We start from the raw sequence: 13,800 nt of genomic DNA, 5'->3' as shown, positions 1-13,800 counted from the left end.
AATATATTGATTTCAGTTAGAACACTGAATACAAAGTACTCACTTTATATTATCAGAGGGGTAGCCATGTTAGTCTGTATCCACAAAAACAACAAGGAGTCCAATAAATGGATACAAATCAGACATCAGGAATAGTAACCTACAAAAGCAAGTAGGAGAATACTTCAATCTCTCTGGACACTCAATAATAGATTTAAAAGTAGTCATCCTTCAACAACAACAACAAAAACTTCAAAAACAGACTTCAAACAGAAACTGCAGAGCTACAATTCATTTTCAAGTTTAACACTATTAATTTGGGCTTGACTAGGGATTGGGAGTGGCTGGCCCACTACACAAGCAATTTCCCCCCTCTTGGTATTGACACCCCCTCATCAAGTATTGGTAGTGGACCACATCCATCCTGACTGAATTGGCCTTGTCAGTACTGGTTCTCCACTTGTAAGGTAACTCACTTCTCTTCATGTGCCAGTATATTTATGCCTGTATCTGTAATTTTCACTCCATGCATCTGAAGAAATGTTTTTTTTTACCCACAAAAGCTTATGCCCAAATACATCTGTTAGTCTTTAAGGTGCCACTTTATATTATGTTCATTACAAATATTTGCACTGTAAAAATGATAAACAAAAGAAATAGTATTTTTCAATTCACCTCATACAAATACTATAGTACAATCTCTTCATCGTGAAAGTGCAATTTACAAACATAGATCTTTTTTTTACTGCAAAAGCAAAAATATGTAAAACTTTAGAGCCTACAATCCACTCAGACCTACTTCTTGTTTAGCCAATTGCTCAGATAAACAAGTTTGTTTACGTTTGCAGGAGATAATTCGGCACACTTCTTGTTTACAATCTCACCTGAAAATGAGAACAGATGTTTGCATGGCACTTTTATAGCAGGCATTGCAAGGTATTTACGTGCCAGATATGGTAAACTTTTGTATGCCTCTTCATGCTTTAGCCACCCTTCCAGAGGACATGCTTCCATGCTGATGCTTGTTAAAAAAATGTGTTAATTAAATTTGTGACTGAACTCCTTGAGGGAGAATTGTATGTCTCCTGCTCTGTGTTTTACCTACTTATACCATATATTTAATGTTATAGCAGTCTCGGATGATGACTCAGCATATATTCATTTTAAGAACACTCACTGCAGATTTGACAAAACGCAAAGAAGGTATCAATATGAGATTTCTAAAGATCTAAGAATCTGAAGTGTCTTCCAAAATCTGATCAAGACGAGGTGTGGAGCATGCTTTCATAAGTCTTAAAAGAGCACCACTCCATTGTAGAAACTACAAAACCCAAACCACCAAAAAAGAAAATCAACCTTCTGCCGGTGGTGTCTGACTGAGCTGATGAAAATGAACATGCATTGGTCTGCACTGCTTTGGATAGTTATCAAGCAGAACCCATCATCAGCATGGACATGTCCTCTGGAATGGTGGCTGAAGTATGAAGGGACATATGAATCTTTAGTGCATCTGGCTTGTAAATATCTTGCAACGCTGGCTACAACATTGCCATGTGAACGTCTGTTCTCATTTTCAGGAGACAGCGTAAATAAGAAGCACGCAGCATTATCTCCTGCAAATGTAACCAAACTTGTTTGTCTGAGTGACTGGCTGAATCAGAAGTAGGCCTGAGTGGACTTGTTGGCTCTAAAGTTTTTATTTTTGAATGCACTTATTTCTTGTACATAATTCTACATTAGCAAGTTCAACTTTCATGATCAAGATATTACATGAATTGAAAAATACTATTTCTTTTGTTTTTACAATGCAAATATTTATAATAAATATACTTTGTATTATGTGTTTGTAATTGAAATCAATATATTTGAAAATGTGGAAAACATCTGAAATATGTACATAAATAGTATTCTATTATTGTTTAACAATGCAATTAATCACGATTAATTTTTTTAATTGTTTGACAGCCTAGTAAGGACTATCCATTCAAGCCCTGAAACCCAAACCTGTTCCCACTGAAGTCAATGGTCAAACTCCCATTGGCTTCAATGTAAGCAGGTTTAGGTCCTTAATAGGAACTTATTATCTTAAGTAGTTATAAGTGTACTAAATATTTTGTGTGATGTGATTTTTCCCCTCTTCCCCCCCCCCTCATTTTAAAGAAAAGCAAACCACTTCAGAAGGGCAGAAACCAGTGCAGTGTGGAACTTGGACAAAATATGCAGAAGGAGGCATCTTCACGTCTCCCAATTACCCCAACAAGTATCCTCCTGACAGAGAGTGCATCTACATTATAGAAGGTGACCAGCAAGTGACTCCCATTCTTCTGAGATTAACTGGGTTTTTCACAAATAATGTCTTTCATCTCATATGTGTCCTGGGAATTTGTGTATGATAATTCTGAACATTGGAAAATATATGTTTTGATAGTTTGGCCAAATGGGAGACAAGATTTAGAGAAGCAATTCCTTGACATCTTAAATGATTGCTTTGTGGGAAAGGTACTTGTAGTGCACACAAGTGGGGTCTTGACTAAATCTGAAGCAACACACGGTTATCCATGATAACTCACTAGTGAATAATGACTACAGTGTAATTATGTAAACTCACTTGGGGAACTGACTCTATCTAAAATCAGTACCATAACATTAAAAGACCCTAGAATAAAAAGAGATTAAAATCCTGTGACTCATCATGGCAGCTTCTTAAACATACAATAACTGAATCATAGAAGGTATGCATACAAAGGGAAGCAAGAAGGCAAGATTCAAAACCAACCCAATGCAGCCGAACAAAAAAGAATGTGTGTGAAAGGAGCTTATTCAACCCAAACAGGTGCCTGTAATTAAAAAAGAATTAATAATAAAAGTAAAGTGATTCCAATAAAAAGGACTATATGCTATGGCGGGTAACATGGGATTTAGAAGAATGAATAGCCAAAGGTATCAAAACAACTAAGAAATTATGTAAGTACATTAGAAGCAGGAAGTTTCAAAGAAAGCAATTAAGGACATTACATTACACACAAGCTACATGATTTCGTTCCTTTGCAGTAAAGATTGATGGACATTGAGGAGATACTTGAAAAGATGAGGTCTGGGGAAGGTAATAAAGATTCAGGTACTGTTAGTTTACAGGTAGGTGCAGGAAGAGACTGAGAAGTCATAAGGACCAGATACAATTCATTTAAGAGTTGGGAAGGCAATCAAGATGCTACAGTGATGATGGTCCTATGACTATCTAGATAGATAGAAACATTAGATAAGAATGACGTAACTGAGGGCCAGATATGTAAATGTACTTAGATGCAGATAGGTGTCTAATGGGATTTTCAAAACCACCTAGGATACCATTGATTTCAATGGGTTAGGCACCTGTCTGCATATTTAGGCACCTCCATACTTTTAAAAGTTTGGCCCAGTGTTGCTAATAGTATGCTATCTTATAAACATCTGCTGCCATCCCAGAAGACTGAAGGGCAGCAAATGTTGTATCAATCTTTTTATTTTTGAAAAATAAGTGAGACAAGGTGCGGGAGGTAATATCTTTTATTGGCCCAGCTCCTGTTGGTGCAAGAGACAAGCTTTCACAGAACTCTTCTTAAACCAGGTGGTAGAGAGGATCTTGGGCATGCTAGACTACTGAGCTTTACTTTTACCAAGCAAATTGATTAAAACAAGAATTAGAGAGAATTATAAAATGCCAAGATGAATATGATATGGGGACAAACAAGCATGACTTCTATAAAGGAAAACTGGGCTTCTCCAATCAACTAGAATTCTTCCTACTCAAGAATCTGTTAAGGAAACTAAGCAGTCATGAAGTAACAGGTTAAATTCTGTCATGGATTAGAAATTGGCTAAGAGAAAAACACAAGAGTAGGTCAGTTTTGAATATGTAAAAGGTTATTTCACTTCTTTCCATTACTGTGATACTTATGATCCTAGAATCTGAGTTTCTTGCATACATTAATGTATGCATCCTCACAACATCCTTTTGAGGTTTCTCATCCCCATTGGACTGGAGATGAATGGAGGCACAGTGCCATTTCTCAGTTACAGAGGAAGCTTGTGGAAGAGGTGAGAACAAAGCTCTAGTCTGGTGCCTTACCCCAAGACTATCTTTTCTCTGAATAATGGGGTACTCAAAGGATCGGCCATTATTATCTGAATATATTCAGAAATGATCTGGAAAATGGGAGTGGACAGTGCTGAGACAAAATATGCAGTTTATGTAAAATGATTTAGGACAGTCAAAACTGCAGAAGTCTGTGTGGAATTTGAGAAGCATGTAACTAAGATAGGCAAATATGTTGCAAGATGTAGATGAAGTTCTATATTGACAGATACAGTGCACTGTACAGTGTAAGGAATAATTTGAACTCGTATACATTACTGGGTTCTAAATTAGCTGTAGCTACCTAACAAAACAAAGCACAAACCTAAGTGTCCTTGCATACAGCACACTTAAGTTCTCTGCTTAATGCATAACTGCTGTCTGTTTGTTTGTTTTTAAACAAACAAACAAAAACCTGAATATTAGGATGCACATGGAACGAGATGGGGCGGGGGAAATTGCTGAAGCCTTATGATGATATTATGGACTATGATAGTAAGCTCTCCCCTTCAATGCTATGGTCAATCCTGGTCTCGCTCTCTCTTCCTCTTTAAAATAAATAGAGGCAGGACAACAACAGGTCAAATGGTGGGCACCACAGTGACTACAGGAGCAGTAAGATTTCCGTAATAAGAGAAACTGAAAAAAATTGTAATTGCTTACAGAAGAGACAAATGGGGACAGGATAGCACTCTATAAAATAATGGCACAGAAAAAGTAAATTGTGTGTTCCTTTTTTATTCTTTCTACAAGACATAAGTATGATCGTCAATGAAACTGAAAGAATACTTTTAAATATCATATTACGCAGTGGAACTCCTTATTACAAGATATTGAGGTTGAGGGTTTTCAAAACAAAGATTAGACATTGATATGGATAATAACATTTAAAGTTACATACAGTACACATTAGAGAAAAGGTGTGAGTGAGGTAATATCTTTTAATTTTGTCTCTCTAATATCCTGGGACCAGTATGGTTACAAAAACACTGCGTATAAGGGGAATGTTTGTTTTAAAGGAATGAATGGCTGGTAAACTTGGTAATGCTGTTTAACCCACATCATGCAGATGACACTGTCTAGTCTGTGGAAATCTCTCTAAAGCTTATAAATAGGATGTAGTAATGTAGAATTCCTATACGAGATCCATCTAATTTGGTATCTTGTCTTCAACAGCAGCAACTATCAGAAACTTCAGACAACAGTGCTAGAATCCCTATAATGAATAGTAAGGAATAAAGTGCACATAGGGGAAGGTTCAAGCTAATCATTATCTCTGTGGATGGTTTATGCCCTTGTTTTCAAAGCCCTTATATGCCTTATACATTGTTATCCTATCTTATGTAACTTGTGACAATGAGTTTCACAGAATAATATATTTAAATGTATTCTTTCAATTCTGATTTAATATAATAAATAATACATAAAAATATAATAGGGCAATAAAAACAATAGCACAAATCCTGAAGTCTCCACTGAGGCAAAATTTCCACTGACTTTAATGGGACTGAGTAAGAGTTTCAGAATTTGTCCTGTTGTACTGAAATGGTATTTCATTTTGCTATAAAAGAGTTTCAAAATACTGTAGCTCTTCTTAAATGTATGCCATTCTTTTAGCATTTTAAAATTGCTTTGATAAATAATAGGTTTCCACAATAGGTGCCAATAGTACCTAAATGGGGAGGAGGGGATTCTATTAGCAGACAGTTCTTTAATCTAGCCTTCAAAGACATAACAACATCCAACAGTTAGAAGCTGAAACTACACACATTTAGACTAGAAATATGATGTAATTATTTTAAGAGTCAGGGTAATTAACCATTGGAACAACTAGGGATGTGGTGGTTTCTCCATAGCTAGAAAACTTGATTTAAAGATTGGATGTTTTCTAAAAGAGATTATGGGCTCAATGCAGGAATTCCTGCATGAGGTTCTATTACCTGTTATGGAGGTCAGACTAGACGATCAGACCAGTCCCATTTGGCCATAAAATCTATTAATATGGGTGTGGTCTTGCCTTCTTTAGTGGACAAAGAAAGTTCAATGTGCTTCTTAATTTCATATTGGGACAGATCCTGCACATGCATCACACATGCACAACACCTGTTGGACAAAATTCACTACTGGCATATTCAGGAATAACTCCAGTAACTGCACTTGCTTTTGCCAGCAATGAATTTGTCCCATTGATTTCAACAGGAATTGTGCACATGGTGCATCTTCAAGAACTAAATCTTTGACTTGTGTCAAATATATTCTGAGAATGACCCAGCCAAACCTTATACAATATATTTCAACTTTTGTGCTAGAAGTGTAGAATATTACTTGCATATTTAGATCACTTCAATAATTATTCTCTAATTAAATGTGTAGTTATAAATATAAGGAGGGAGTGCCTGGGACCTTTTTTATTAACTTGAGAAGAGTTGTCAATTAAATCTTCCTATATATATATTTTGGCGTTAATATTTCCTGCATGCTTCATTTATTATCAATAGAAAACTAATGGTAGATCAGTTGAAGGCCATCCATGCTTTTCCAAAGATCATTAACTTTCTTGTATACTCTTTCTCTATATATAAATCATGTAGGGCTGTCATATTTCATTATACTAAAAAACAGTCTGCTTGAGTAACAATATAAGTGCATTTACATAGTATATTTCATGGAGTTTCATGTTTTCATAATTTATTTTCCAAAAGAAGAAAAGGATCTGAACAACTGGAGATACCAAGGATTAAGCAAATCCATTAGTCCTGCAGCAATTCACATTTCTGAGGGGTAGCTGTTTAGATCATTCCAGACAATCTGCTAAATGAAACAGATTTTTTTTCTTAGCTTTAGCTGTCACTTACATAGACTTACAGGCTGCTCAGAATTAAAACCTTGATTGTGTGTGTTTTGCTCCAACTGTTAGAACTAGTTAGCAACCAATGTCTTTTTTTTCCCCAGCAAATGTAAAATCTAAAGACAGCACTTGTGTAAGCTAATTAAATTAAAGAGATGACAAGACATGCAAGCATTAAGCAGTCTTTCCATGGTATTAAAAGTCTCAGAAGAAAGATAATTAGAAGCTTAATAAAGAAGATTTTTAAGATTTGATGAGACACCAGCAGTGTTTTTACTCACATCTTTTGCCTAAACTAACTATAAGCAAAATTCCTATGGCCATCAATGGACTTTAATCATGAGTGAGGATTCCAAGATTGACCCTCCCAGTAACTAGTACATTTTCCTGTACATTGTGAAGGAAAGTATCGTCTAATAGTTGTGGTGGGCCTGCTTGAGAGCAGAACAGTGTTACTGTGCAGTAAGCTAGGGCACAGGAAGGGCTTCCTAGAAAACCAGCTTGCTATAAGCAAAGAGGAAGTTTTGTAGAAATCATACTCTTGTGTTTTGCCCTTCAGTATTTAACCAGAAGTAATTATTTGAGCTGTGGCTTTTTCAATCATCTATAGCTATTTTCAGGAACATTGGATTACTTTGTTGCTCAGATGGGATGTAGTCAGCCTGAAACTTTGATCTTTAACTCTAAGCACAGTATCCAAAAAAAGTGATGCATTTAAAAGCAAAATATAATATGATCTGAAACAGTTAAGGGCCAAATTGTTCTTGACCTATGCATGGCAGGACAGGAGAATGGAGTAGGGCCTGAGACCCTTTCCTAACTTGGCATACCCCCTGAAATAATTAGGGATAATCACAGTCCTTACAGTTTGGGGACCACAAAGTGCTGCATCCCAAATAGAGAAGGTGAGGGCGAAAGCTCTGTCCTCCTCTGTACTGGGCTATCTCATAGGCTGGGCATAATAAGAGTAGTAGATGTTCCATCTTTAGATCAGCTGGTGCATGTTCTGTACACAAGAGACTCAGGGCAAGCACAATCCCTCCCTGAACACCCCAGGAGGCAATGGGGCCCTGTGCAACCTCTACTCTCGACTTGGCTTAAAAATAAATATAAGGAGAGGAAAATAAACAGTAGCAATATTCAAATCCTAAAACCAATATTGATCTAAGATTCAGAATGCTGTTGTACAGAATAAACTACATTTTGCACTCCTTAGTCAAGCAGAGCTCTCACTAATGCCAACGGGAGTTTTAAAGGAGTCAGGATTGCAGGTTTGATTCTCGTTTACCTTTTACACCACTCTGGCAGTGTAATTTACTTATCAATGACAAAGCGATATCAAAAGGTCTTGGTGTAAGTCAGAATCCTCCCTGCAGTGTTTCTCACAATGCGTTTAATAATCCTTGGAAATCAAGCAATGTTTGGTCAAGCATTTGTTTAACTATGAATCATCACTGGCAAGATTTCTCGTAGGATGTATTGGCGTGATGGAGAAAGAGGGTTTTCTAACATAGGCAGTTTAATTAAAAACAAACAATACATGAAATTAATGTCATGCTCCCAGAAGCAAAAGCAAAGGGCCCACATAGAGCCAGATCCTTGTCTTCAGTGGCAGTGCCGATTAAGGAAATGTGGCTATGCATGCAGAAAGCTCTGTGCAACATGAATAAAGGTGTCAGAATCTGGCCCTACCTGAACTAACAATTCATTGTCAGTTTTTGAAATAAATTGCGAGAAGTGTGATAGAATTACATATGAATAACATGGATAAAAGATGTTGTTCAAGTCATCAGCGACCATTTTTATTGTGATGTAAAAGCATACCGTCAACTTAAAAATGCCAGGGCCTGATCCAGCAGTCCATAAAAGAATTGAGAGTTGGTCTCTAAATATCTCCTTAAATCCAACATTAACATGTAAAATATGGTCCCAGTTTTTCAAGGTGCTGATTCCTCTCAGATGCTCTAGCATAACAGTTAGTTAACAAAAAAGTTTAAACAAAATTAATCAATGATATTTTCAAGTTATTCTGTTCATCACTGTAATTGAAAAGATCTTTCTTTGAACCTTATTGATAGTAGATTAATAAAACATTCTTTACAAACTGTAGATTAAAACATGATTTTGTTTCAGTTTTATAGTCTTTGTTATATTCACAGATTATTTTCATTCCCAGGAACTGTGAATGCGGTTCATTTCTATGTAAAGATCTAGGTCTGCTCCTGTTGTTTACTGCACAGGGGTAACAGGATGAAAAAAGTGTGTGTGTGTATCTATAATTAATAGTTTCCTGACTCTAAATGTCAAATTTGAGGGTAGATACGTTTTTTTAACTTTTAAATAATTTCACAGTAAACGTGAAGCACATATTTAGATGAAAAATTTAAAAGTCAGTATATTTCACCATAAAGAATTTCTCCTTAAATAACTCTAATCTGCATACAAACTTTTTTCTCAGATTCTCATATAATTAAGTTCTCATACATTTGTGCTATATTTTTTCCTATCGTTGTGCCTCTCCTTTATGAATAGAATAGTGTCTCAAATCACAAGTGATTCTTATTGAATATTGTACCAGTTCTATTGTTCCTTAGTATGCAGTAATTTAGTATATTGCAATTAGTCTGCTTTCTGAAGTCTTTCTCAAAAGCTCTCTTTTTTTAAATGACAAAAAAGTTGTGTGTTTTTTAGGTTTTGTTTGCCCAACTGTTTTCTAACATTTTCTTGTCACTCTACCATGAACCCTTCCCATGGATAAAGGGGTGAGAGATACACCAGGATCAGAATACTGTCTGTATTTAGTTCCCATACTTAAATTATGCACTAGACCCAGAATTTGGCTTTAAAGTTCTGATTGTGAAAAGCATGGTTATTCCTGCAAATATCCTTTTGACTTCAATGAGAGTTTTATCTATGTGTAGAATTCAGGACATGACCCAATAAGAGGAATGTAATAAAATTGTCTCAGAAAATGTCTAATAGTAGAGGGTTCTCTAATCTAACAGAGGCATAGTCAGATCCAGTAGTTGGAAATCAAAGCTGGAGAAATTCAAATTGAAAATAAGACACACATTTTTTAACTGTGAGAGTAATTAACAATCCGGAAAACTCAACTAGATGGATTCTCCATTACTTGCAATCTTTGATTTTAAAAAGTCTTTCTAAAAGAGATGCTGTAGTTCAACCACAATCTATTGGATTTCGTGTGCATATTACCGGGTGAAATTCTCTTGTCTTTGTATACAGGAGGTCAGATTAGATGATCAAAACGATCCATACTGGCCATAAAAAGCTATGAATTTAGTATTTCTTTAATAGTCAATCCTTTTATTAAGTGACCATTTGAAAGTATCTTCAAGGTTTCCAGTAGCATATTGTTTGATCTTTAGTTAAAGTAACTAATTTTGCTTGCTTTTTGGGTGCCTTCATAAATGATGTTTCCCTGTTTTTAATGTATTTTATATATCAAATAAGATGGTAAAATTATTTAAGGCCAAATTTTGTTGTAGGATTTATACACAGGCCTCTCATTGACTTCAGTGCATCTGGGGACAGAATTTGTCTTTAGTGTTATACTCTAGTTCTGGAAAAGGAATTCCTCATCTTCATAAGTACTGGAAAAAAAGTAGATCTTCCTTAAGATGTCTGAAGAGAGATTTTCACTCATTAATTGGATTCCTTCAGAACTTCTCTGTGAAACAACTATTGCCAAGTCATATTTTGCTTTTCGACATAGATGGTTTTCTTAGCTTACTTAAGAAATAGTGTTGGAAATGCTTTTTCATAGGAAAAGAATAGGCATGTAAGTTAATGTAGTGAAATTTAGTTAGGCTCCTGAAGATGTCATAATTTTCAGATACTGACTAGAACCATTGATTTAGAATAAAAGGTAATAGTATATAGAAAAACTAGAATGTGTAAATTTATCAAAATTCTGAAAGTAAAAAATATTAGCAATTTTTTAACTGCACAAATTTTGTTTTCTTTCCCCCTCTAGCTGCCCCTAGACAATGTATTGAGCTACACTTTGATGAAAAATATTCTGTAGAGCCTTCTTGGGAGTGTAAATTTGATCACATTGAAGTGCGAGATGGACCTTTTGGCTTTTCCCCAATCATTGGACGTTTCTGTGGACAGCAAAATCCACCTATGATAAAATCTAGTGGCAGATTCCTGTGGATTAAATTTTTTGCTGATGGTGAGCTGGAATCTATGGGTTTTTCTGCTCGATATAATTTCACACCTGGTGAGTACAAAGTGTTACACTTTTGGCAAAAGGTTTGATTTTTACAGCTTGCTTTGGTGGTAATGTAGAATTGTGACACACTTCAATATTTTTAATGGGAATATATTTTTATTTCAAAGAAAATATATTTTTTTATTTAAACTCCTGATGCCCAGTTGGTTTATCCATTTTGCACAACACACACAGCTTTTTTCACAACATTTATTTTTCAGTACTTTTTTATGCTAGCTGGACATCTTGATCTGAAGAACTTGTGTAATTGTAAAACACATTTTCAACAGAATTCTATTATAGGGAATCATTTAAAATCCTTTATGAAGAAGTATACGGTTTATATTTGAACATTACGCTGAGTAGTTTTTCCTTCAAAGTGATCAGTAATTAAAAAGTATTTTAATAAAAAAAGGAATTGTCAGAAAATTACATCACTGCTTTTTCACTCAGCTTTATTAGAGAGGGACAACCCTATACCTCTGCTTATAAGGGGAGATAACTGGAAAACTGCTGCACGCATTCCAAAAGGAAGTTTAAATCCAAAGCATAAAGTGTTCAGCTAACTGTTCCAGTGAAAGTTGTTTCCAAATCTCATTTGCAGTTGTACAATTACACTTTCTTTGTCAATTTGTCTGTTTAATTTATTAAAGTAAAATCAAGATTTCTAGTCATACTTCCAGTTAAATGTTGCCTCAGATCATTACAATAAAAAAAGTTATTTATTTTATTTTTTGGCTTCAGTAGCACCACACTGCAGTCTTTAGGATTTCATGGCATTCTATAGGGTCTATGACATATGGAGCAATGACTCATATTTTAATATATCTTGATCAGAGAGGTTGTACTTTGACAAAATTATATAAATAATTATGTCAATTATGTAACCAATGATTCAGTTAAATTGTATTGGGTGCAGCAATATTCTTTTAGAACATGAGCAAAAATCAGTCAGACACAAATCCTGCTTGCTTCCTTATTCCAGTGGTACCACAGAAGTTAATAGGACTACCTGTGTGTAACTAAAGCAAGCAGGAGTTAACCTCAAAGGGCTCTACACAGCTTTATTTATCTGAAACAAGTACAAGAGATAACATAAAATTAACAACTGGGTTTCAACTAGATATTAAGCTGAAGGATATTGTCTCTTGACGGGGAAAGTGTACCTATAGGACATGCATTTCACATACACAATAGCAGGACTACTTATTGATGTCTGTGGGAAATTCTTCAGTAAGCTGGTGGGCATATATAGCCATTTGTTTTTCTATAAACAATTGTGAATGGACAGAACAATATTCCTTGGGTAAAATTTTACTGAAGAGCCACATGTGCTTATCTCTAAAAATTGGATTAGCTGTGATCTGTCAGTAACAGAGGCGGTGTGGGCTTTTACCATATTCCCTCACCTCCCTGCCTCAGAAAAAGTACTTAATACTAGATCTCCATATCCCTCATATTTCAAAAGGACCTATGGTGCTTTGGTTGAAAGGGATGGTGTTAGCACAATCCACAACTTATTCCATCTAAAAACTTCCCAACTGAAAAAAACACAAACAATTTCAGGTGCCATGTTCTATTCCTCATTCCTCTTCCACTGATGTGAGTTTTTTTCTGAGTAAAAATCAATGCCAGTAAATTGCTGTAGCAGCATAAATTACTCCAGACTTCAGGTGGAATAGCTCTTTTTTGATAGCCTCCTATATGAGCACTTGGAAAAAATAAGCGAGTCTAGGTATACAGGCCATAAATAAAAGCATAATTCATCTGGACGCAATTCAGAGTAGTGTTGTCGTCTTCCTTACCTTTGATTTGTGTATTGTGAAGGTCAGAGATAGTTAGATCCATAGTCAGTTATAACTTAGAGTGGATGTAGGGGTTCCCACTCATGTCTTCTTAGATAAAGACAAAGTTACATCTCTGAATTTTATATATATATATTAGGTCTACCTCATGTTTTTAGCTGGAGGACTGGGATTGAGGAGGGGAAGCAGAGAGAAGCTCATCAGCAACACAAGAGAAGTAGGGATGAGGATCATAGGTCCTCTATTACTAACTTGGAGAGGTGATAAGGGTGGGATAATACTCTGCAACAGGGCTGGCTTCCATGAAAGGTGATTTTCTCCTCTTCCCCACTTCCGATGTTTGTGTGTGAGGGATCAGGGCTGGATTTCTCAAGATCTGCAACCTGAATGTGGGGGTGGAGCATAGGGGAAGGTAATTGGCAGCCCGGCCATAAAGACTGACAATCCCCAGGGGAGTGTGAAAGAGGAGCAAAGGGAGGCTCATGTGCCTCTGTAAATTGCACACCTGAGCCTTTAATGTCACTGAAATTATACTCATCCTGTGCCATAACTGTCTCTGATACTCACTCTTTTTTTTAATTTTTTTTAACAAAGTAAGGGTCAAGGGAAAACTGACAACAAGGCTTGCACACAAATCAGCAGAAAACAGATTTAAACAGAGAGACACTTGGAAAACATTGATACATAAAGAGATGTAGGGGTTATAATGGACAGCAAATTAGATTGCAGCTTGCATTGTGGTTTGGTGGCAAATGCAGTAGATGCAATCAGAGATTTCAGTGCAGAGGTTTCACGTGATAATGGGAGAGTAAATTTC

General features: G+C 35.8%; 1 protein-coding gene across 11 annotated transcripts in view; it reads left to right on the top strand.

Moving 5' to 3' along the window:
- Positions 1-13,800, top strand: part of NETO1 (neuropilin and tolloid like 1) — an 81,649-nt gene that overhangs the window by 9,077 nt on the left and 58,772 nt on the right. For all 11 annotated transcript variants that reach the window (XM_045007872.1, XM_045007869.1, XM_045007866.1 and 8 more), the window contains 2 exons: positions 2,140-2,277; positions 10,939-11,187. In XM_045007872.1, the coding sequence (XP_044863807.1) occupies positions 2,140-2,277; positions 10,939-11,187 (387 nt within the window). The remainder of the gene's footprint in view (positions 1-2,139; positions 2,278-10,938; positions 11,188-13,800) is intronic.

The sequence above is a fragment of the Mauremys mutica genome, chromosome 2 (genome assembly GCF_020497125.1).
Source record: "Mauremys mutica isolate MM-2020 ecotype Southern chromosome 2, ASM2049712v1, whole genome shotgun sequence".
NCBI classification, from domain to species: Eukaryota; Metazoa; Chordata; order Testudines; family Geoemydidae; genus Mauremys; species Mauremys mutica.
Note: the sequence above shows the minus strand (reverse complement) of the source record. Positions and strands in the feature narration are given on the sequence as shown.